The 21,442-nt window shown below is 40.5% G+C and overlaps 1 protein-coding gene across 2 annotated transcripts in view; it reads left to right on the plus strand.

Annotated features, from left to right (window-relative positions):
* The window catches only part of SACS (sacsin molecular chaperone), a 29,429-nt gene extending 8,253 nt beyond the window's left edge, over positions 1 to 21,176 (plus strand). Inside the window, exons 5-6 of one of the 2 annotated variants that reach the window (XM_088458544.1) lie at positions 1,738 to 1,764; positions 7,273 to 21,176. In XM_088458544.1, coding sequence (XP_088314670.1) covers positions 1,738 to 1,764; positions 7,273 to 18,821 — 11,576 coding nt within the window. In that variant the 3' untranslated portion in view covers positions 18,822 to 21,176. The remainder of the gene's footprint in view (positions 1 to 1,737; positions 1,765 to 7,272) is intronic. The other variant, XM_088458543.1, reaches the window with a different exon arrangement.
* Positions 21,177 to 21,442: the final 266 nt, after the last annotated feature.

Consider the following 21,442-nt stretch of genomic DNA (forward strand, 5'->3'; position numbering starts at 1 on the left):
ACCAATGTTTTTTTTCATCCTATCCTATTATTTAGGTCGAAATAATAGGATATTTGTTCCAAAAACACTTGCATTAAGCTTGCGGACCTATGTGTTTACGCCATTTAGGTGGTGAAAAAATGGCACTTATCGTGGATTATTGTTCTGGGCATATCAAGTCTTGGCATGGGGTGGGTGTAATTTTCCGGTTATGAATGAAAAATTAGTGAGCAGTGCGACCTTCCATATAAATGTTGGATGGAAAATCTCCTTACGTATTCAGATTTATTTATTATAATTATTTATTACCAGTTACTGAAATAGCGCACACATATTCTGCAGTGCTTTACAGAGAACATTTGGTCATTCATATTAGTCCCTGCCCCATCAGAATTTGCAATCTATGTTCCCTACCACACAAACATACACACTAGGGTTTATTTTTTGTCAGGAGTCATTTAACCTACCAGTATATTTTTGGATTGTTGGAGGGACCCACGCAAGCATGGAGAGAATATACAAACTCCACACATTTAGGATCGGTGCTTTGAGGCAGTAATGCTAACCATTACACCATCCGTGCTGCCCATTGGCTTCGACAGAGGTGGCGTACACCCCTTCCACTCCCGTAGTTCTGCTGTTGATCATACATCATATTTCTATATGCAGCAGGTTTAATCTCTTTGGAGAAAGACCTGCAGCGATTTAGCCTGTGACTAAGAGCCTGATTCAGAGATGAACGCATGCTGATCTTTACGCAGTTGGCCAATGTGTTTTCTACTGGGCATGCATCTGAGTCGCACTGCGCATGTTCCGCAATGGATTTAAAACAGTGGTCATAGTGTGGATTGGGAAGCAGAATGATTGACAGATAATGAGCATCTGTGGGAGGTAACAGGGAAAGGGGGTGTTGAGTCAATCGTAAGCGACCGTTTTGGTGCGTGTCGCAGTCAACGACTGCATTTTTGTATGCAGTGGTACAGGTCCGGCGTCTTAAGGGGCCTATCCATTAGACGACTTTCTGAACGATGCTACCAAAACCAGGAGGTTTTGGTTGGAACATTCAGAAAGTCGTCTAATGGATAGCCGGCAAGGACCAGCGATGCGCGTGCACGCTGGGTCCTTGCCGCCGCCGACTATATGTGGAACTTGCCCATCAACCTGACGACGATCGTCAGGTTTGGCATGTTCTCAGATAGGAACGCCGTTCAGTGCGGGCACCACACCTAGGCTACCTGAAGGACTGAACGCTAGCCGTTCAGTTTTTCAGGTCGCCTAATGGATAGGCCCCTTTAGTTCCGACTGACATTCTGAGCAACCTTAGGGATGCTGAGAGGATCGATGATGCGACCGATGGTGCATCTATGTACGCCATTGGCTATTCAGAGGTGCAGCCAATGCGCGTCTCTGCACAATCCTGGCAGCTACGACATTAGCATATCTTCTCAATTGCGCTGCATTCAAAGACGCAGCAGCATTAGCGTCCATCTCTGAATCAGGCCCTAAATTGTCTGCACCAGTAAAAAACTAATAATCAGCAGGTAATCTAAAGAAATCATTGCATTCATTTACCGTATCATTGATTTTTCTTAACACATTAAAATACATTTTCAATTGTGGGAATTTAAATCCAGAATTAATTAAATAATTTATGTACTATTTTTTTTTCTTTTAAAGAACAACACAAGAAAAATTGAGCTTTACTCATAAAGCAAAATAAGATTTTATTATTTAACAATTTAATATATTGCATTGTAGCACAACAACTTCTATGGGGATACACAGGTACAGTACATTATGCTTGTGGAACTGGCGTTCTGTAGAATTTTGCAGTGTTATATTGCATCCAATGGTGTTTTTTTATTTTTGTTTTTTAAACCTAACAGAATTTGGATTGTCTTGAAAGATTTTCTGCATATATTTGCATATGATTCCACTACTAATGATTGTGATGTCTTTTCTTTAAAATATTTAACACATTATTAAAGAATACTAAATAACGATAATAAAAATTAGCTAAATTAGCAAAAGTTGAGTTTGTTAAAAAAAAAACCAATGATAAAGACTTTTTTCTAATGTGAGATACATGGTGCTTTTACTTGAGGTTTAAAAATTAACTCTAATGTCAAAGCTTTCTTACAACAAATTAATTAAGTTTAAAAATAAAGTTTTTGAAAATTCACAAAGTAGTGTTTGTTTGCTCATTTGTTAATTTTCCTCTAATTACAATATTAAGATTTGTTTATTAAAAATGGCACAATTGTAAATTTGGTTCAACATTTCTTCAGGTAATATAAATAATATAATTTAAATAAAGGTCCATCCATAATTTGAATCTCTAGAAAACATCTTAACCCCAGAAGTGATATTTTAGAGTTTTCCTATTATAAATTTGCACTTCTATTTGCCTAAATGAGATGGTAATAAATGTATTTCTTTTAAATAATTAACATTTTTCAATGTTTCACCTCTAACTACTGTACATTGCTTGTAACATGATAGACTGCAGTTTCTAGTAAAATATCTAGTAAATTCTTGAATGTGACCAGGAATACATCTATTTAAATAATATTGATAGAACTGTAATTGTAATTCCAAAATCACCATTTTGAATTTCCATTTGTTCATACTTTAGCTCTAAATTATGCTGCCTACTGAAAATCAAATGGGACTAAAATAGTATTCCATGAAATTGCCTGTTGAAGTCTTATAATACCATCGTTGCCTCCATTTGATAGATTAACTGTGAATAACTGACCTATTTTAGCAACATTTGTAACTGTGGAAACAAACTGTAGACTGTATAGATTGTTTCCATGGGTACAGCAGATGGTATGTAGTTATGAGACCGGCGGACGCAGGGCCGCCGGTCTCAATACCGACAGTGTAATCCCGGCAGGGGATCTAAAATAGGCGTCAAAATACCGACGCCTATGTTAATCCCGAAGCCGGAACTCCGACAGGACGCCGGACCGATCGTCCAACGACGGGGGTAACTATCCATGTAGCTGGGGAAGGGGGGTTAGGTTTAGGGACCCCCCCACAGGGATTTAGGGTTAGGCACCCCCCTGGGGAGGGTTATGGTTAGGCTAGGGGAAGGGGGGGTTAGGTTTAGGCACTTGGGGGGGGTAGCTAGGGTTAGGCACCCCCCCTTCCCCCCGTGAGGGTTAGGTTTAGGGTGCGGGGAGGGGGGTTAGATTTAGGCACTTACCTGGGGAGGTTAGGGTTAGGCACTAAGGGGGGAGGTTAGGGTTAGGCACCCCTAAAGGTTTAGGCACTAACCTGAGGAGGTTTAGGCACTAACCTGGGGAGGTTAGGGTTAGGCACTAAGGGGGGAGTTTAGGGTTAGGCACCCCTAAAGGTGGGTTAGGGTTAGGGGGGAGAGAGGGTTAGGAATAGTAAACTTACCACCACTGTCGGGATCTCCTCCATCGGGCTGCCGTCGGAATTTGAACCGCCAGGCTCACGTCTAGCGGTCAAACATACTGATTCCCAGCAGATATGTTGCTGAGTAGAGTCAGTTGTTCACTATCTGTCAAATGGCAGAAACATGTCAAGGGTTTTTATTTAGTGTCTCTTACATTGGAGATGGAGAATCTGCACCTAGCATGTCTTGATGGTGTGACTAGTAGCATCTGGTAGACGCTCCAAGTGTCCCAGTCCTTGCACATGCAGACGCACGTTTTTACACCAGGGGAAGGGCTTTTAGCATAAAATCTAAATGCGACTACGGCAAAAACGCCAACACAGTCGCAGCAGACTTTAACCTTTAATATATAGTTATCCATTCTTCTCCTGTATTCTATTGACAAATGATATCACTTATGGACATGCAGACATTAAACATCAAACAAACATGTAAAATTGCAGCCATTCAACTAAGATTTGGAGGTTTATCAGTGTGTAACTACACTACGCTACATTTCAGTGTCTAAGACTGAAAACTGCGCTTAAAAGACATGTACAGAAGTGTTCTCACACATCTAGCCTCAATACACCACTCAGCGTGAGATGCCTAGCGCGAGTGAGTAGCCAGGTCCCGTGCAAATCTGCTAGTATCGGGCGTCTTTTTTGCGTCTTTTTTACAGAAAATGTGTCTTCATCGCAACACGATGTGACACAGACGCACCAGGAGACTGTGCTGATTAATTTGATATGTGACGCTTGTATCTTGTATACGAAGCACAATGGAACTTGGCATGGAAAAAAGTCAGAACCACTGTATTGTAGCAGCATATACAGATTCAGAGACAGCCGCACACAGATATACAGATGTCACTGGGGCTAATTCAGCAGTGCAGCGTGCGTGTAGCAGGACCCATTCTGCACACTCGCAGATTGGGTCCTGCTACACGCACGCTAGCCCTTGAATGCCTCTGTCTGATTGACAGGAAGAGGCATTTAAGGGGCGGGCGCCGTTCCCAAAAACGGGGTCGTATCCATCCCGTTTGCTGGGAGTGGCGAGTCCAGGATCTGCGTTGATCAACATCGTATCCTGAGCTCTCAAGCTGGCCAGGCTAAGTAAGCTGAGGCTTACTCAGCTGTCCGGCTGCCCGGCGCCATCCACCATCGACCACCGATGGTCACGATGGTGATGCCAGCACTGCAACCTCCGGCGCAGTGCTGGGAACGCAAATGCAGCGGGGGGGTGTCACACGCATTATTTCAAGGACGCAATTGCAAAGCTGCCTACGTGCAGCTTTGCAATTCTGTTTCTTGCTGAATCAGGCCACAGTTCGCTGGTGCATCCTAGTCGCATCGCATTGCAAGTAAGTTGCATATTTGGCAAAAAAGACTTGCGATAGCAGAGTTGCGCGGGACCTGACGCGCCAAGAGGGTCTGTTTGGCGTGACTGCAGCAGTGACGAGTGAGGACATATCTGTATACCTAAGGAGTAAAATTAATCTAACTAATCTATTTATCATATGCGAATACAGGGCCTTATTCAGCAAAGAACGCAGTTGCTAATACGCACTCAATTGGTCGATTGTTACGTACTGCGCATGCGTATGCATCGCAGTGCGCATGCGTAAACCAGCCATTGCGATCGGGACTGCGATCGCAATGACTACGCAGGCCCATTGTAAAGTGATTGACAGGAAGTGCCATTTGAGGCTGTGATGGTACTCGATTGTATTGATGGTTTCGCAGTCCTGCTAAACATTACGGATGTGTGCTAAGTAAAGTGAGCGTCCATATGTAGTGCAGCGACGGCATTGCGATCGCAATGGATTAGCACACTATCGCAGCTGAACTGCGATAGTGTAATCGCTATTGCATTCGCAGTTGCGTTCCATAGTGAATCAGGCCCACAGTTAGTAGTAAATGCATGAATACTGTATTTTTAAACTGAATATTCTATGTTGATAATTACTTGGCATGGAGTTCTGCTTGCTTTTTGCACGCACAGTTCATATTTATTCCTCTGTCTTTGCTTGAGTTCAGTAGAGATGTCCCTGAGCAACTGTTTGTTGCTAAAAAAAAAAAGTCTGCCTGTAGTTCCACAACCTCTCTTCTCTCAACCTCTCCTCTTCTCTATTATCCAATTTGTCAAGGTCTCTGCCTGCCATCTCCACATGGATGTCTCAGCTCTATCTAAAATGCAACCAATTACCATTTTCCACTCTGGTCATTTCCTGCTTCATCTACTGATACCTCCTCCTAGTTTGTACTCCTTTCACCTGCTGATACCTCATTTCCAGACGGTATTCCTTTCACCTGCGGATACCTACTTCTAGCTGGCATTACTTTCACCTGCTGATTCCTTCTCCTAGCTGGCATTCCTCTCACCTGCTTGATTTCGTGCATTGTGCTGCGATTTTGGTGTGATTTTGATCATGTTTGACAACACAATTCTTGGTAAATCTGTGATTTGTATATGTCCATATAAATTATATAATTTAATTATATAATTATAATTGTACTGCGAGATGCAGTACAATTGGCCTTTAGTAAATCTTCAATTTGCAAATTCACACCCAACTCGCAGAAAAACACCTACTCAACCAAAAATGAATTTTAGTAGATTTACACCCTAGACTGGTGCTAGAAAATGTACTCATACCTTCATCTAAAAATAGCTTCATTCTTTTATTGCAACTTCAAGACAACTCATGCCTCAGAGCAGTTTAAAAGTGCACTTTCTATGTTACTGAATTGATTAATTGAATTAGCTTTGAGCACACTCCCATAAACATTGTGGTTTATTTCATGGTCACAGGTGAAGGTGACATATTCCGTTTGAAGATTTTGAGTGTTATGTTCACTCCATGCATGTACAGTAATTTGTGGACTGCAAATCTTTGAAGCGATGTGCCCACATACATCTATCCTCCGTGCACTGCAAGTCACGCCACACACATAACGCGGGGGCTCAATGTCACTCTGTAGCGCCGATCGTCTTTTCATGCGTCATTTTACCTTCAAATGTGTCTTATTCGCACAATGATGCAAATAGATAGCACAAGCAGCTTCTGCTGATTAAAATGATATGCAGCATGCCTATGTTCCTTGAGCGAGTGCGGGTGTATCTGCTTGCAAAATGCTATCTTACAGTGTCAGTGGCTGTAACACTGTAACGTAGTGTTTAGCATGCAGATACATCCGCTGATGCACAGAGAACATAGGCATGCTGCATATAATTTTAATCAGCAGAAGCTGTGGTATATATTTGCACCGTTGTGCGACTAATACCCAGTTGAAGGTAAAAAGATGCATGAAAAGACGATCGGCGCTACTGAGTCCCGCCACGGCATGGTGCGACTAGAAGGGCTGTTTAACGCGCCAGGAGGCTAAATGTATGTGGACCCATCTCTATGTTGGAATTTTACATTAGTGTATGTATGTAATGAAAGGAGTATATAGTTTAGTATATAAGGGCTCACTTATCAACAAGTTTTATCATAGGCAACGAGTGATAAAACCCATTGCGTATGATAAATTGCCAATCAGCTCCCAACTGTCATTTTTCAAACAGAAGACAGTTAGGAGCTGATTGGCTGGAGCAGCATTATCATACGTAGCGAGTTTTATCACCTGTTGCCTTGATAACTGAGGACCTAAGTCTGTCATTGTAAAACTTCAGTAACTAAACCAGTAAAACTTGTAAAACCTTTACAACTTATTTTTGATCATTTATGAAAATATTTCCGTATTTATGAATATTTCATGGTATTCTTTCATATAAAACCAAGTCGCATTTCTTGCTCTGACTTTATTTTATGTTTTGTAAGCTTACCAAACAGTTAAGACACTTTTGATGCCTATCATGTTTATTTGTTTGTTTTTTGACAGGAAGACCTTGCACCCAACTCCAGCTCTTGAATCCTGAGCGTTTTATACGTCTGATTAAAGAAATTATGAATGCAAAATGGCCGACAAGGGATTTGGTGGTAAAATGGCTCCCAGGCAAAGACAAAAACCATCCTCCCATCTCCTGGATTAGAATGGTCTGGAAATTGCTGTACATACATTTTTCTGAGGATTTGTCATGTCTGGATGACATGCCACTTATTCCTACGAAATTACTGGATGACGAGGAAACTGCACTGGAACTCATTCGTCTAAGGACACCTTCACTTGTTATATATGATGATGTGTCTGACATTCAGCTACCAGAGCATTTACCTGAAATTATTAAAAATCTTGGTGGAATTGTCCTAAGGGAACTAGATCCTACCATACAGCATCCTCTTCTAAAAAAATATGTTTACCCTCCCACACCTAGTGCCCTTTTACAAATTATGGACAGGATGTCTCTTCAAAAACTCTCCAGTCAGATTGCTTCATTGACTCCAATTCACAAAGACGCATTGCGAAGGTTTCTTGCTAGCCTAACGGACATAAATGAAAAAGAAAAAAAAATCATACAGGAATTAATGGTCTTTAAAAGAATAGAACAGACCTCAGATCAAAAGAATTCTTTTGTTTTCTTAAGAGGCTGCAAGGTACTTCACCACAATGCTCGGCTTCCCCCCAACACCCGCCTTTCTTTTCCTATAATTGACAGCAGTGACGAAGAAACAATTCGATTGACCAAGATGCTAAAAGTGGAGCAGCTGAAAAGCACAGACTGCCTGAAAATCATCTTGCAGGACATAGACAAGGGTTTTTATTCAGCTGAAGAAAGAACAAGAGTTATGCTTTGGGTTCTTGAAAATTTGACTTTTTTGAAGAATGAAAATCCTGCCGTAATCAGCTGGTTGTCAAGTCTTAAATTTATACCTATTTCCAAAGACAGGGCGGTTTCAGCAAATGAACTTTTTGATCCAGAAGTACATGTCCTTCAAAGACTTTTTTGTTCAGAAGAACAGTTATACTTCCCACCTGCTGCTTTTATGTCCTCAGATGTTTTGCACTCCCTCCGACAGATAGGTCTCAAAACCGACACTCACATTTTAGAAAAAGACCTTGTGCAAATAGCCAAGAAAATTGAGGCTTTGCATAGCGGGTCAGGAAAAAACGAAGATATTGTTTTAAAAAAGTCAACCACTCTATTGACCGTCTTGAAAAAAGATTATAAACTGATACAGTCACCCGAAGCAAGAGCCATATTAAAAAAAATCAGATGGATACCTGCTATCAAAGAACGTCCACCAAATTATCCCAATTCTTTGGTTTGGTTTGGAGACCATTTCAAACTTTACTCTCCCGGAGACATGTGCAACATATGTTTTGCTGTTTTGGTGGGGTCGTCTGTTCCACTGGTGGAAAGCATGCATGACAACATTGAAAAAGTCCTTGGTATTTCAAAAGAGCCTAGCATTGAAGCAGTGTTGAAACATCTAAAGGTTGTTGTTGATTGGAATAATTCCAAAACAATAACTGATGAAGACTACTACCAGTTTCAGCACATTTTACTGGAGATATATGGTTTTATGCAGGAATGTCTTGAGAAAGGCAAAGAACTGTATAAAGCACTGTCTTTCCCATGGGTTTGGACAGGCAAAACCTTTTGTTCCCCAAAACAAGCCATAATAACATCAGTACACAGCCTTGACCTTCAGCCCTTTTTGCACAACATACCAAACACCATGGTGAAATTTCACAAGTTGTTCAAATTTTGTGGCTCAATCGAGCAGCTGACACCTGAACATATCTTTGATGTTGTTCAGACAGTATATGAGAGAAGCAGGCAACTTATGAACAAAGAGGAGAACAACCAGAATACTGACATTATGCTGAACATTGTGAGGTGGATGTACAGTCATCAGATTGTAGTGAGTCTTGATAAGCCATTGCCGGTGCATTATAACAAAGACCCTTCCAAACTTGTAATGCGACCCATTCATGAATGCTGTTACTGTGACATCAAAGTGGATGATCTTAATGATCTCCTTGAAGACTCTGTGGAGCCAATCATTTTGGTACATGAAGACATACCAATGAAGACAGCAGAATGGCTAAATGTTCCATGTTTAAGTACACGGCTGATTAACCCAGAAAACATGGGGTTCGAACAGTCAGGTCAGAGAGAACCTCTCACCGTGAGAATCAAAAACATTTTGGAAGAATACCCTTCTGTGTCAGATATCTTTAAAGAACTCCTTCAAAATGCTGACGATGCATCAGCCACTGAGTGCAATTTTATGATTGATATGAGAAGAAATATGGATATCCGGGAAAACCTTCTAGATCCAGGAATGGCAACTTGCCATGGTCCTGCTTTGTGGTCTTACAACAACTCTGAGTTTACGGACAAAGATTTTTTGAACATAACTCGACTTGGAGAATCCTTGAAAAGGAGCGAGGTTGATAAGGTTGGAAAGTTTGGCCTCGGGTTCAACTCTGTATACCACATCACAGACATTCCTATTATAATGAGTAGAGAATTTATGATCATGTTTGACCCAAATATTAACCACATCAGCAAACACATCAGGGATAAATCTAACCCAGGCATCAAAATTAACTGGAGCAAACAACATAAAAGACTTCGGAAATTTCCCAATCAATTCAAGCCTTTCTTGGGTGCTTTCAATTGTCATCTACCACTTGCTGTGGAGACTCCTTACAGCTACAAAGGTACGCTGTTCAGACTATCGTTTAGGACGCAACAGGAAGCTAAAGTGAGTGAAATTAGCAGTGTCTGCTACAACACTGCAGATATTTACACACTTGTTGATGAATTCAGTTTGTGTGGCTACAGATTGATACTCTTCACCCAAAATGTAAACACAATGGTGTTGAAATATTTAAAGCCTGAAGAATCTGACCCAGATTTAGCCCAAGATACAGTAACTATTAAGAAAACTGTTTGTTCATCAAAGGTTCTATCTCACTCCAAAAAACTACTGAAGGAAGCTGCTAAAGTAATGCACAATTGCAATATCACGAAAAAACTTCCAAATGAAATGCCAAAATCATTGTGCATTTTACGGATTGCCGTTCAAGAGTTTCATCATGTCTTCAGGCGAATAGTTGATCTTCATTCGCCATTATTCCGAGGTCCAGAAGATGAACCAGCTAACATATTAGAAATGACCAAGTCTGGGCAGAACAAGAGAATGACAGAGGAACTGCCCCAAAAAACTGTGGACTCATCTACTTGGCTTATTTGTTCCTGTATGGATATAGGTGAAGCGTTAAAATTTGCATTAAGTGATAGTGGCAAGAGACTTGGACTTGTGCCCTGTGGGGGTGTGGCAGTGATGCTTTCTGAAAATCAAGATGGGAAATGGACAGTGAAACAATTGTCCAGTAATGTTGGAGAAGTTTTCTGCTACCTACCTCTTCGGATAAAAACTGGTCTTCCGGTGCATATAAATGGTTGCTTTGCAGTGACCTCAAACCGCAAAGAGATCTGGAAAACCGACACCAAGGGAAGATGGAATACAGTATTCATGAGACATGTCATTGTTCATTCTTATCTGGAGGCTCTTTGCATTTTAAGGGACATGTCTACCAGTGGAGAACTGCTCAACTACAACTACTATTCTGTGTGGCCAGATCCTGATTATGTGCACGATGACTTTTCTATTATTTGCCATGGACTATATGAAGACATTGCAAAAGGGAAGGGCAAGGAGCGCTTTAAAGTATTCTCTGATGGGACATCTTGGGTTTCTATGAAAAATGTGAGATTCTTAGATGATTCTTTGCTTAAGAGACCAGATATTGGACCTGCTGCTTTTCAAATTTTCTTGAAGTACTTGAAGAAGACTGGCTCAAAAAACCTCTGTGCTGTAGAGCTACCCTCCTGGGTTAAAATGGGGTTTGAAGAAGCAGGATGTATGGATGTGCTGCTTGAGAATACATTTTCTGAAAGGCAGTTTTTTTCTGAAGTGTTTTTCCCACATATTGAAGAAATCCAGCCTGAACTACGTGACCCATTGATGCTGTTTGTTTTGAATGAAAGGATACAGGCATTCAGTGAAATTCTTCAAGTGACACCATGCATTCCATGTTCCAGTGATGGCCACCCATTGGTTGTGCCTTCAAGACTAATCTATCCAGAAGGTAGAGTTGCAAAACTATATGATGACAACGATGGGAGATTTCCCTTTGGAACAAACCAGAACTACTTAAACCCAGTAGTGTTGGTAAAACTAGTGCAACTGGGGATGGTGAAAGATGACATTTTATGGGAAGATTTAATTGAACGTATTGAGTCAATTGCACAGGTTAATAAGGGTGATCATGCTGCAGCTTGCTTGAGAAGCAATATCATTTTAAGTCTAATAGATGAAAAGCTTAAGTTCAGAGACCCAAAGGCTAAGGAATTTTGCAAGAAGTGCCAAACTTCTCCTTTCCTGCCATTTTTGACCAAACCAGCAGGATTCTCCTTATCCTGGAAAGGAAGTCACTTTAATACTGAGGAAATGCTTGCCGCTACTGAGCTGTATACTGCTGAGCATCAGGACATAGTTTGTCTTTTGAAACCGATCCTCAATGAAAACTCTCCTTCTTTTAAGGGTTGTGGATCCATATCATTGGCAGTCAAGGAATACCTGGGTTTACTCAAAAAGCCATCACCTGAATTGGTAATTGACCAACTGAAGGAAGTTGCCAAATATCCTGATGGAAACACACTTTACCAGGAAAATATCACAAATGCCTGCTATAAATTTCTCAGCGAAGCCGTATTGCTCAATGAATCCACGAAGACCGTGGTTGTCACCGAATTAAAGTCCTTTCCTTTTATTTTTGTTGAGAGCATCTATGTCACGCCAGAAAAAGTTTCCTTTCAACTGAATTTTGAAGCCGCGCCATACCTCTATCAGATGCCAAACAAATACAAAAATAATTTCCGGGAATTGTTTGAAAGTGTTGGTGTGAAACAGGCCTTCACAGTGGAAGATTTTGCATCGGTTCTTGAAGCGATCAAAAAAGCAAATATGAACAGAAAAATATCGGAGAATGATTTCCAACTTTGTAGACGAATTGTAAGTGAAGGAATATGGGGACTTATCCGTGAGAAAAGCCAAGAATTTTGTGAGACGAATTACGGTCAAATACTCCTTCCAGATGCCAACCTCAATCTACTGCCAGCTAAATCTTTATGTTACAATGACTGCCCATGGATTAAAGTTAAAGACACTTCTGTAAAATACTGTCACTCTGACATTCCACGAGAGGTAGCTGTAAAGCTGGGGTCAATACCAAAGAGACACAAAGCTCTAGAAAGGTATGCTTCCAATGTTTGTTTTACTGCACTTGGATCCGAGTTTGGACAGAAAGAAAAACTCACTAGCAGAATCAAAAGCATCTTAAATGCTTATCCCTCCGAAAAAGAGATGCTGAAGGAACTTCTTCAAAATGCAGATGATGCAAAAGCCACAGAAATATGTTTTGTGTTTGACCCGAGGCACCACGTATCGGACAGAATATTTGATGAGAAGTGGTCACCAATGCAAGGCCCTGCACTGTGTGTATACAACAACCAGCCATTTACAGATGATGATGTTAGAGGCATCCAGAACTTAGGAAGAGGAACAAAGGAAGGCAATCCCTGCAAAACTGGACAATATGGCATAGGATTCAATTCGGTTTACCACATTACTGATTGTCCTTCATTCATCTCTTCTAATGACATTATTTGTATCTTCGACCCTCATGCCCAATATGCCCCAGGAGCAACTTCACTAAGCCCTGGGCGCATGTTTCGAGATTTGGATGCTGACTTTAGAACACAATTTTCAGATGTGCTGAATCTATATTTAGGTGACCACTTTAACCTTTCAAATTCTACAATGTTTCGATTTCCCCTCCGGAACACTGAAATGGCAAAAACCTCAGAAATCTCCCCACTGCCCTGCTCTGATAGGATGGTTCAGAACCTTCTTGATAAGTTGCGCACAGATGGCGCTGAACTCCTCATGTTTTTGAATCATATGGAGAAGATTTCCATCTGTGAAATAGACAAGTCGAGTGGTGCCCTAAAAGTGTTATATTCAGTGAGAGGGAAAATCACCGATGGCGACAGGCTAAAACGTAAGCAGTTTCATTCATCTGTAATTGACAGCGTTAAAAGGAAAAAGCAACTGAAAGATATACCTGTGCAGCAAATAACTTACACTATGGATATTGAGGACACTGAAAACAACCTTACATCATGGTTGATTTGCAACCGTTCTGGGTTTTCCAATATGGATAGAGTGTTAAAAAGTGTGGTATCTGCTCACAAAAATAAAGACATCACTCTGTTTCCGCGTGGAGGAGTTGCTACTTGCATTACTCATAATTACAAAAAACCATACAGGGCATTCTGTTTCCTGCCTCTCTCTCTCGAAACAGGACTTCCTTTTCATGTGAATGGACACTTTGCTTTGGACTCAGCAAGACGTAATTTATGGCGGGACGATGACGGAGTTGGAGTACGAAGTGACTGGAATAACAGCTTGATGACCGCCTTAGTGGCTCCAGCTTATGTCGAGCTATTGATGCAACTAAAGAAACGTAGCTTTCCTGGCACCGATCCTACAATCTCCATCTTGCATAACACACCAATTCATGCAGTAAAAGACATTTTGAAGAAGTTTTTGTTCTTTTTTCCCGTCAATAGACTTGATTTACAACCAGACTGGTATTGCCTTGTGAAAGCTGTTTATGCTTGTATCTATGCAGATTCGAAGCGTCTCTTGCCTGTTGTGCGAGCTCCAAATGTTGACAGTTCTGACCTGCAATCAGCTGTCATCATTACATGGGTAAACATGTCTGCGGTGAATTCTGGCAAGCCATTCTTTGATAATTTGCTACAAGATGAGTTGCATCACATGAAAACTATTGAATACAACATAACAACCCGAAAAACAGTTGCTGAAAATGTATATAGGCTCAAACATCTGCTCTTGGAAATTGGGTTCAACTTGGTATACTACTGCGATGAAACTGCCAACCTTTACCATTGTCTAGTTGATGCCGGCATCCCAGTTACCTATGCGACTCCTGCTGATGTTCGCAGCTTCCTGATGACTTTCTCGTCTCCAGATACAAACTGCCACATTGGAAAGCTACCTTGCCGCCTTCAGCAGACTAACCTGAAATTATTTCACAGTTTGAAGCTTCTCGTGGATTATTGTTTAAAAGATGCTGAAGAAACAGACATTCAGATTGAGGGTCTACCACTTCTAATTACCCTTGACAATGTCTTGCAAATTTTTGACTCAAAGAACCCAAAATTCCTAACCACTTACCATGAATTAATCCCATCTAGGAAAGATCTGTTCATGAACACTCTTTATTTGAGATACAGCCATATTTTACTTTCATGTAAAGTAGCGAAAGTGTTTGACATCAACAGCTTTGCTGACTTGCTGTCATCAGTTCTTCCCAGAGAGTATAAAACGAAAGTCTTTGTTCCATGGAAAGATAACTTTGCAAGTGAATCTTGGCTGAAAAGTGCTTGGCATTTCGTCAGTGAGTCCGTCAGCGTTAAGGATGATCAAACCGACATTAACACAACATTTGATACAGTTATAGAGACATTAAAGGACTGGGCTTTACTACCAGGAATAAAATTCACCGTGTCCCCTGGCCAGTTAATCATTCCAGACGGTGACGTGCTGCTGCCATTAAGCCTGATGCACATTGCGATCTTTCCAAATGCACAGAGTGATAAAGTATTTCATACATTGATGAAGACTGGTTGTATTCAACTGGCTTTGAACAAGATGTGCTCAAAAGACAACATATTACTTCCTTTGTTGGCAGGACATACGGCAAATATAGATAATCCATTAAGCATTCTAAAAGCTATACACCACATGATTCAGTCGTCAACATTCAGGACTGAAAAAATAGTTGAATCTGACTTTGATGCACTTTTAATGTATTTTAACTGCCATCTAAGCTACCTGGAATCAGAAGAAGCCTTCAACATTTTGAAGTCACTTCCATGCTACAAGTCTGTCAGTGACCGTTACATAACCCTTTCAAAATATGGGACCTGCTATGTTCTCACAAAAAGCATACCAATAGCTGAGGTGGACAAATGGTCTCATTCATCGTCCTTTGCCTTTCTCGAAGAGAAAATTAACTTGAAAGAACTTTACAGTGCACTGGGATGTGTTCCAGTGGATGATTTAGAGATTTATTCAAAACACTTGTTGCCAAAGTTTGAAAACCTCTCCTACAATGCTAAATTGGAGCACTTGATTTACATAAAGAATCGGTTATGTAGCCTTGAAGAGACTTCTTTAGTAAAGGACCAACTTTATGCAAAATTGGCTGACCTGGCCTTCATTCATGATGCCAGTGGCCGACTTAAGCCTGCAAAGACCTTCTATGATCGGACTGTCCGAGTATTTGAAGTGATGCTCTCTGAAAAAATGTTCATACCAGTGGATTTCTTTAAAAAACTGGAACAAATTACAAAGCCAAAGAACCAATCTGCTTTCTTCCTCTCATGGATTAAATTTCTTCGTAACATAGGCCTAAAGCATGTCATTTCTCATCAGCAACTGTTGCAGTTTGCAAAAGAGATCAGCATGCGCGCCAACACGGAAGGTTGGACAAAGGAAGTCCTGCAAAATACCGTTGATGTTATTCTTTTTCACGTCTTCCAAGAAAGAACAGATCTGCTGTCTGGAAACTTTTTAAAAGAATTATCTATGATTCCCTTTTTATGCCCCGAACGAGCACCTGCGGAACTTGTACGCTTTCATCCACAGTATCAAGAAGTAAATGGTACACTTCCTCTAATAAGGTTCAATGGAGCACAAGTTAATCCAAAGTTCAAACAGACAGATGTCATGCAGCTACTGTGGACATCTTGCCCCATTCTTCCTGAAAAAGCAACCCCATTAACGATTAAAGAACATGAAGGAAGTAGTCTTGGTCCACAAGAACAGCTTGAACAAATTTTAACATTACTTAATGTTAATGTGGACCCTTCTCTTGACAAGGCTATCAACAATTGCCGAAATATATGCAACATTACAGCAGTAGATGATGAAATTGTAAAAACAAGATCTAAGGTCCTGCGCAGTATCTATGAATTCCTTAGCACTGAGAAAAAGGAGTTTAAGTTCCAGCTCAGAGGAGTTGCTTTTGTAATGGTTGAAGACGGGTGGAAACTTCTAAAGCCGGAAGAGGTTGTAATTAATCTAGAATTTGAGTCAGACTTTAAACCTTACCTGTACAAACTTCCTCTAGAGTTAGGGACTTTCCATCAGCTGTTTAAGAACTTGGGCACAGAAGATGTTGTTTCAACAAAGCAGTTTGTTGAAGTTCTTGGTCGCATTTTCAAGAGCTCGGAAGGAAAACAGCTAGATCCGAATGAAATGCGCACTGTAAAGAGAGTAGTTTCTGGCTTACTGAAAAACCTTCAAAATGATTCAGGTAAAGTACGTAATGACTTTGAAAATATTCGTGACCTTGCACTTTATCTACCAAGTCAAGATGGAAGACTGGTCAAGTCCAGCATATTAGTGTTTGATGATGCACCCCATTATAAAAGTAGAATTCAGGGAAACATTGGGGTTCAAATGCTTGTTGATCTAAGTCAGTGCTACATGGGGAAAGATCATGGATTTCACACAAGAATTATTATGCTCCTCCCTCAAAAGTTAAGACCACGACTTCTCAGTAGCATACTTGAAGAACAGTTGGATGAAGAGACACCAAAATCCTGCCAGTTTGGTACCTTGTGTTCTTTGCAAGGTAGACTTCAGCTATTACTGTCTTCCGAGCAGTTTATCACTGGACTCATTAGGATTATGAAGCATGAAAATGACAATGCATTTTTGGCAAATGAGGAAAAAGCCATAAAGCTTTGTAAAGCATTGCGAGAAGGCTTGAAGGTCTCCTGCTTTGAGAAGTTGCAAACCACATTGCGAGTCAAGGGATTTAATCCAATCCCACACAGCAAAAGTGAAACCCTTGCATTTTTGAAGCGTTATGGCCATGCGGTAATCTTACTTTACATACAACACTCTGACAGCAAAGACATTAATTTCTTGTTAGCCTTAGCAATGACCTTGAAATCTGCAACAGACAATCTGATTTCTGACACCTCATATTTGATCGCGATGTTAGGATGCAATGACATATACAGAATTAATGAGAAACTTGATAGCTTAGGGGTTAAATATGACTCGTCAACTGAGCAATCAAAACTTGAACTTCCTATGCCTGGGACTCCAATACCAGCAGAAATTCACTATACCCTGCTCATGGATCCCACTAATGTCTTTTATCCAGGAGAATATGTTGGATACCTGGTGGATGCTGAAGGTGGAGATGCATTTGGCTCATACCAACCAACGTATACCTACGCAATCATTGTCCAAGAAGTAGACAAAGAAGATGACAACTCAGGTTCCCTTGGCAAGTTTTACCAGATAGATATTGGATATAGTGAGTACAAAATTGTTAGCTCACTTGATCTGTACAAGTTTTCCAGGCCAGAGGAGAGTGCTCAGAACAAGGACAGTGCTCCCACAACACCCTCAAGTCCAACAGAATTCCCACCTCCTGGCCCTAGGACTGCACCTTCTTATGCTAATAAAGAAAGTAATAAAACAAATTCTTCCAAACATCAGTCACCTAAAAAGATAAAGTTGAATTCTTTGCCTGAAATATTAAAAGAGGTTACTGCTGTAATGGACCAAGCCTGGAAACTCCCCGAATCGGAAAGAAAGAAGATAATTCGAAGGCTTTACCTAAAGTGGCATCCAGATAAAAACGCAGAAAACCTGGACATAGCCAATGAGGTCTTCAAACACCTGCAAAATGAAATAAACCGGCTAGAGAAGCAAGCATTTGCCGACCAAAATGCTGAAAGAACTGCAAGAAGGACCTTTACAACGCAGTCAACTAGGTTTCAATCCGACAAGTTTTCTTTTCAAAGGTTTTATTCTTCTTGGAATGATGAGGCAACAAGCCATAAGTCTGAAAGACAACAATACAATGAAACATTTGCCTCCACAACAGGGTCTTATAATTCAAAACGTTTCTTCGTGCCGCCTACATTCAAGTCAGTGGGTAACCCTGTTGAAGCTCGGAGGTGGCTTAGGCAAGCCAGGGCTAATTTTTCAGCTGCGAGAAATGACCTGCATAAAAATGCAAATGAGTGGGTGTGTTTCAAATGCTATCTGTCAACCAAATTGGCGTTGATCGCAGCTGACTATGCCGTCAGAGGGAAATCGGACAAAGATGTAAAACCAACTGCACTTGCACAAAAAATTGAAGAGTACGGCCAACAGCTGGAGGGTCTCGCTAAAGATGTTCAAACTTTGGAGGTTTACGGTGTGGACAGCTTAAAAACCCGTTATCCCGACATGCTTCCTTTTCCACAGATTCCAAATGACCGATTTACTTCAGATGTTGCCATGAGGGCAATGGAATGCACTGCTTGTATAATAATAAAACTTGAAACTTTTATACAAAATAAGATTATTTAAAGTTGAGAACATATTCTTCTACATATGCAAATATAGCAGAGATAATTATAAAGCTACAAAGCACAGAAATTCCTTCACATAATGGTACCACAGGAATGGAGAGCAGAATGAAGGTCTCTTATGTGATCTGTGGGAAAATTATCAGAAAGTATAACTTATTTAAAAACAAAAGCATATTTTTGCCAAGCTCTTGTGCTTATTGAACTGTGATGCTGAAATAGTGTAGAGCGCCTCTCCTAGGCTGTGAGATGGTACTCCACCTCATAGCGCAGTTTGAATTATTATCTAATCAGTTGGATGTAAGAACATTATTTTATAGGGATGTGCATTTGAGACCACAATGCTCCTGCACTAGTATGGTACTTGCCTAATGTCATTAGTCTGTGCTGTTGGGTCCCCTGCTCCTCCCACTGACTAAATCTGGGTGTGCCTTTTAATGAGATTCGGCAGATGCCAATTTCTGGGGGCAGTGAAATAAAGAAATGTATTTACAGAATATTTTAGCTGTGTTTGCTAATAAAAAAAACCTTGTCTTTAAAGTACATTCAGCTGATATTCAAATGTTTCTAGTACTTTTGCCATTTCAGCCTCCACCTGAGACTCACCCTTGTCAGCCTGTAGCTTACTGAGGGGGACAGGTGTGTCCGAACTTGACCTGTTACATGTGGACACTGGGCTTGATTCATCGATGGAAGCAGTTCACATCACTGCTGCACCTTTTTACGCAGCATCGATGTGAAAATATGCTAATGCAGCATCATTGCAGATTCGATTTCTGTTTCTGAAGACGCAGCATCGGATCACCAGCATCGGCCATCTTAGAAAGCCAAAGGCTACTCAGAATGGCCCACCCACTCCCTGCCCCCAAATGGCCACAGCCTGTCACTCAGACTGTGGCTTTGAGGAACTGCAAGAGATCTCTCCATAGAAGACCGGCACATTCGCAGTACAGATCCTGCGCATGTGCAGATCTTCTTACATTGGAGATGTTTGCAATCCATCGGGTTTGCGTACATCTCTGAATGAGGTCCACAGTGTCAGACTGTGATATGATGGAATCAATAGGGAAAGCAGGGGCCAATGAAATAGCTTGAGCAGATGTAGCAATCACCTCAGGGGGAGGCGTGGTTACGCTTAACTAGTTTCACTCTCCAACCACCTGACCCAATCTCCATTATACCTACGCTAAGCACCATTTCTAACTTAGGGTATGGGTGGGAACCCCAAATAGTGTAGCCCATTGTGATTTCCCTGATATTGTAGTGGGTCACTCTCATCACTTGGGACAACCCCCTTGCTCCCACCAGGTCATCACACTAACCTCCTGAAATACTTTGTGCTGCTGTGAGAACCCCAATAATCTAATTGGCTATTTGTTTTTTCTACCCTTGCCTACACCAACTTGTCCATGTAAAAACAGTTTGGAAGAGCGATAACAAATTAATGTTGTGGCCCTAGCCATTTACACCTTAAAATGAAGTGGTCTTAATTGGACACACATCATATATTGTATTGGAAAAGCTCAAAGCTGTAAAATTTACATACTGTAAATGCTTTTAAAATAGAATAAAAAATTATACTAGGCTATTTGTCAGCAGATTCATTATTTGCTCAATGCTACAAAAAATGCAGTATATGAGTTTCAAGGTAAAATGTGTAATGTGAATAAATATGTGAGTACAATTGATTGTCTATTACTGTGCATACTATAAAACAGCACTTTATGTAACCAAAGCTAAGCAGTATACTAGACAATCCCCTCCTGCATAAATGCTCAGCATTACTGTACATCAGATTCCTGTGTTAGCTATTTCCCTCTCTGCAGCCTTTTGTGTTTGTAGCTTTCCCTAAACTTACTGCTATAATCAGCTGGATCTGGTTTTCATATTATTGCAGTTCAGAGCTAAAGTACAGTTTCTAATTCACTGCAATCTCCTGGCATACTATTGTCTATAACTGCCTTGCTTTTTTATCTGTCTTTGCATTTTATACCGTGCAGAGTTGATTTTCATTGCATCTTTTTAATACATGTGATATAAAATTAAAAACAAAAAAATATGTAATAAAATGAGGAAAAATGTCGAACATGTTAATAATGATCAGAGATGTGCACTGAAATTAGCTTTGTTTTCTTGTCCATTGTTGAACTGATGCTGGAGCCTTAATAATTGTTTTGTTTCCATTTTTTTTTTTAATGTAAAACAAATTGACAGACTTTATACATTTGTTCTAAGTTATACTTGTGTCATTGAATTGGGGATTGCCTCAAAAACTAGCCTATTCTTTATTATTATTTTTGTACAACCCTAAAAATGTTTTTGTTTCATCTACATTGGTCATTTGTAATAAAATAAAAAAATATCAAACCACCTTGGCTGTCTGCTTAGTTATAGTCGTTCCCTGTCTATGAGGTTTCACTTTGAACTATCATGTCTGTCATCCAGTGTTTTAGGTGCCCCATAGACTTTTACACCTTAGGTTACTAGTGGAAGTGTTGGCTCTGCTCCAATCTATCTATCTATCTATCTATCTATCTATCTATCTATCTATCTATCTATCTATCTATCTATCTATCTATCTATCTATCCAAAGGAACAACCATAATAGATCCATATGGATAA

The sequence above is a fragment of the Taudactylus pleione genome, unplaced genomic scaffold (genome assembly GCF_031769625.1).
Source record: "Taudactylus pleione unplaced genomic scaffold, aTauple2 ptg000842l, whole genome shotgun sequence".
Classification (NCBI taxonomy): domain Eukaryota; kingdom Metazoa; phylum Chordata; class Amphibia; order Anura; family Myobatrachidae; genus Taudactylus; species Taudactylus pleione.